The 4,171-nt window shown below is 33.1% G+C and overlaps 1 protein-coding gene across 2 annotated transcripts in view; it reads right to left on the bottom strand.

Moving 5' to 3' along the window:
- tmem178a (transmembrane protein 178a) overlaps positions 1-3,948 on the bottom strand; it is a 13,914-nt gene extending 9,966 nt beyond the window's left edge. For both annotated transcript variants that reach the window (XM_050043473.1, XM_050043474.1), the window contains exon 1: positions 3,350-3,948. In XM_050043473.1, the coding sequence (XP_049899430.1) occupies positions 3,350-3,881 (532 nt within the window). In that variant the 5' untranslated portion in view covers positions 3,882-3,948. The remainder of the gene's footprint in view (positions 1-3,349) is intronic.
- Between the last annotated feature and the right edge of the window lie 223 nt (positions 3,949-4,171).

Here is a 4,171-nt window from a genome sequence, read left to right as displayed (position 1 = left end):
GTGTATTTCCTCTCCTGTTTCTGTCCTCGGAGGGGCCAGTTGCAGTGTGCTGCTTTTTTTTGTGCTGCTGCCTCCATTGGCTGAGCGTCTCTGCTGACGTAAGATATAAATCATGAGCGAAAATATGCACCACACAGCCAGAAAAAGAACCTCTTAGGCAGGGCAAGTGAGAATTTAGATGGGGCAAGTAGATTTGAGAAGTATTTGCCCGGCAGGGCAAGTAGGAAAAAACCTTAACGTCGGACCCTGTTGAATAATTATGAATGATCCGACTATCTTTATTCTGTGTTTTGTTAAAAACAAAGTGTTTCTATCAGACACATTTGAGCCATAGATGATGGTGATGTGAATAACATGATGTGAATATGATGTAATGATATGATGTAATAACATGATGTGAACAATATGGTGTGAATAACATGATGTAATAATATGATGTGAATAACATGATGTTAATAACATGATGTCAATGATATGATGTGAATAACATGATGTGAATAATATGATGTAATAACATGATGTGAAAAACATGATGTGAATATTATCATGTAATAACATGATGTTAATAATAAGATATAATAACATGATGTGAATAATATGATGTAATAACATGATGTAAATAACATGATGTGAATAAAATGATGTGAATAACTTGATGGAATAACATGATGTGAATAAAATGATGTGAATAACATCATGTAATAACATGATGTGAATAATACCATGTAATAACATGATGTGAATAATATGATGTGAATAACATCATGTAATAACATGATGTGAATCATATGATGTGAATAACATCATGTAATACCATGATGTGAATAATATCATGTAATAACATGTTGTAATAACATGATATGAATAACATGATGTAATAACATGATGTGATTAATATGGTGTAATAACATGTTGTAATAACATGACATGAATAACATGATGTAATAACATGATGTGAATAATATGAAGTAATAACATGATGTGAATACCATGATGTGAATATGATCAATCAATCAATCAATCAATTTTATTTATAAAGCCCAATATCACAAATCACAATTTGCCTCACAGGGCTTTACAGCATACNCAATGAGAGAGAGAGAGAGAGAGAGAGAGAGAGAGAGAGAGAGAGAGAGAGATGATGTAATAATATGATGTAATAACATGATGTGAATATGATGTAATAATATGATGTGAATAATATGATGTAATAACATGATGTAAAATCATGATGTGGATAATATGATGTCATAACATGATGTGAATAATATGATGTAATAACATGATGTGAATAATATGATGTAATAAATCATGTGAATAATATGATGTAATAACATGATGTGAATAATATGATGTAATACATCATGTGAATAATATGATGTAATAACATGATGTGAATAATATCATGTGAATAATATGATGTAATAACATGATGTGAAAAACATGTAATAATATGATGTGAATATTAGGATGTAATAACATGATGTGAATAACATGATGTAATAACATGATGTGGATAATATGATGTAATAACATGATGTGAAAAACATGTTGTAATAATATGATGTGAATATTAGGATGTAATAACATGATGTGAATAACATGATGTAATAACATGATATGGATAATATGATGTAATAACATGATTAGAATAATATGATGTAATAACATGATGTGAATAATATGATGTAATACATGATGTGAATAATATGATGTAATAACATGTGAATAATATGATGTAAATAACATGATGTGAATAATATGATGTGAATAATATGATGTAATAACATGATGTGAATAATATGATGTGAATATTATGATGTAATAACATGATGTGAATAATATGATGTAATAACATGTGAATAATATGATGTGATTAACATGATGTAATAACATGATGTGAATAACATGATGTGAATAATATGATGTGAATAATATGATGTAATAACATGATATGAATAACATGATGTGAATAATATGATGTAATAACATGTGAATAATATGATGTAATAACATGATGTGAATAACATCATGCAATAACATGATGTGAAAAATATGATGCAATAACATGTTGTAATAACATGATGTAATAAAATGATGTGAAAAATATGATGCAGTAACATGTAATAACATGATGTGATAAAATGATGTGAATAATATGATGTAATAATGTTGTGAATAATATGTTGTAATAACATGATGTGAATGATATGATGTAATACATGATGTGAATAATATGATGTAATAACATGGTGTGAATAATATGATGTGAATAACATGATGTAATAACATGATGTGAATAACATGTAGTAATATGTGAATATTATGATGTAATAACATGATGTAATAACATGATGTCAATGACATGATGTGAATAACATGATGTAATAACATGATGTGAATAATATGATGTAATAACATTATGTAATAACATGATGTGAATGTTATGATGTAATAACATGATGTGAATAATATGATGTAATAACATGATGTGAATAATATGATGTGAATAACATGATATAATAACATGATGTAATAACATGATGTGAATAATATGTGAATAACATGATGTAATAACATGATATGAATAATATGATGTAATAACATGATGTAAAAACATGATGTGAATAATATGATGTAATAACATGATGTAATAACATGATGTGAATAACGTGATGTGAATAATATGATGTAATAACATGATGTAATAACATGATGTAATAACATGATGTGAATAATATGATGGTATAACATGATGTGAATAATATGATGTAATAACATGATGTGAATAATATGATGTGAATAACATGATGTAATAACACGATGTAAATAACATGATGTGAATAATATGATTTGAATAATATGATGTAATACCACAGATTTGAATAATATGATGTAATAATATGATGTGAATAATATGATGTAATAATATGATGTGAATATGATGTAATAACATGATGTGAATAACATGATGTGAATATGATGTAATAATATAATGTGAATAACATGATGTGAATAATATGATGTGAATATGATGTAATAATATGATGTAATAACATGATGTGAATATGATGTGAATAATATGATGTGAATATGATGTAATAACATGATGTGAATATGATGTAATAGTATGATGTAATAACATGACATAATAATATGATGTGAATAACATAATGTGAATAACATGATGTTAATAACATGATGTAATGTCAGGGAGCTCTTTATCAACATTATATATAAACATAATGAAGCCGTATGATGTAACATTAATAATGTTATTGTATACAGTGTATACATTAATTTATATGTTATGTATATGTGTGTGTGTGCACGGTGCGTGCAGACTGACCCCGGTCGATGAGCTTATCGATATCCGGGTCCAGGCCTTTGAAGTAGCACTTCCTCCACAGGCCGGAGTGCACGGAGAACAGCGGCCTGCCGCACTCGGTCTCCAGGATGCCCAGCCCCAGGATGGCCCGCCAATTCTCCAACAGCTCCTCCTCTTTGCTGCCCACATGCACGGGCTTCATCAGCGCCACGTCCCGGTGCCGAGCCCCGCCGCTGCCGGTGTCCACCAGCGGGAGGTGGTAGATGGGCATCTCCCGGTTCTTCTGGTCGTTGGAGTCGGATCCGTGACGGTCGCAGTTGTCCTTGTGTCTGCGGGTGTCGGTCTCGTACCAGTGGTCGGTGGAGATGGCGGTGACCAGCAGCAGCAGGGACAGCACGCTGAGCGCGAGGCTCACCGCGGACACCGTCACCGTCACCGGCCGGGCTCTCTCCATGGCCGGGACATGGACCGAGACGCTCCCGGAGCAGGTGCCGGTGCCGGTGCCGGTGCTGCCGTTCGTTCTCTTCCCGCCGCTGTTTCCGTTACTGGGCATCTTCTGCTTCCATCCTCGCGCCCGTCAGCCGTTCCCCGTTTGCCCTCGAGAGCGCGTTGTCATGCCGACTGAGACCGTCAGAGGTGCGTCAAGGTGACGGCAGGAAACGCACGGCAGCACCGGAAATTCAGTGACACCGCCTTCAAAATAAAGCACACACACACACACACACACACACACACACACTGAGCAGCTGTTTACTAATAATATTAAAACCCTAACAACAACAACAATAATAATAAACAATAATAATAACAGCGTTAATAAACATCCACAGATGAGGCTGGAGC

This window comes from Epinephelus moara, chromosome 5 (genome assembly GCF_006386435.1).
Source record: "Epinephelus moara isolate mb chromosome 5, YSFRI_EMoa_1.0, whole genome shotgun sequence".
Taxonomy (NCBI): domain Eukaryota; kingdom Metazoa; phylum Chordata; class Actinopteri; order Perciformes; family Serranidae; genus Epinephelus; species Epinephelus moara.
This window is presented reverse-complemented; position numbering and strand designations above follow the sequence as displayed.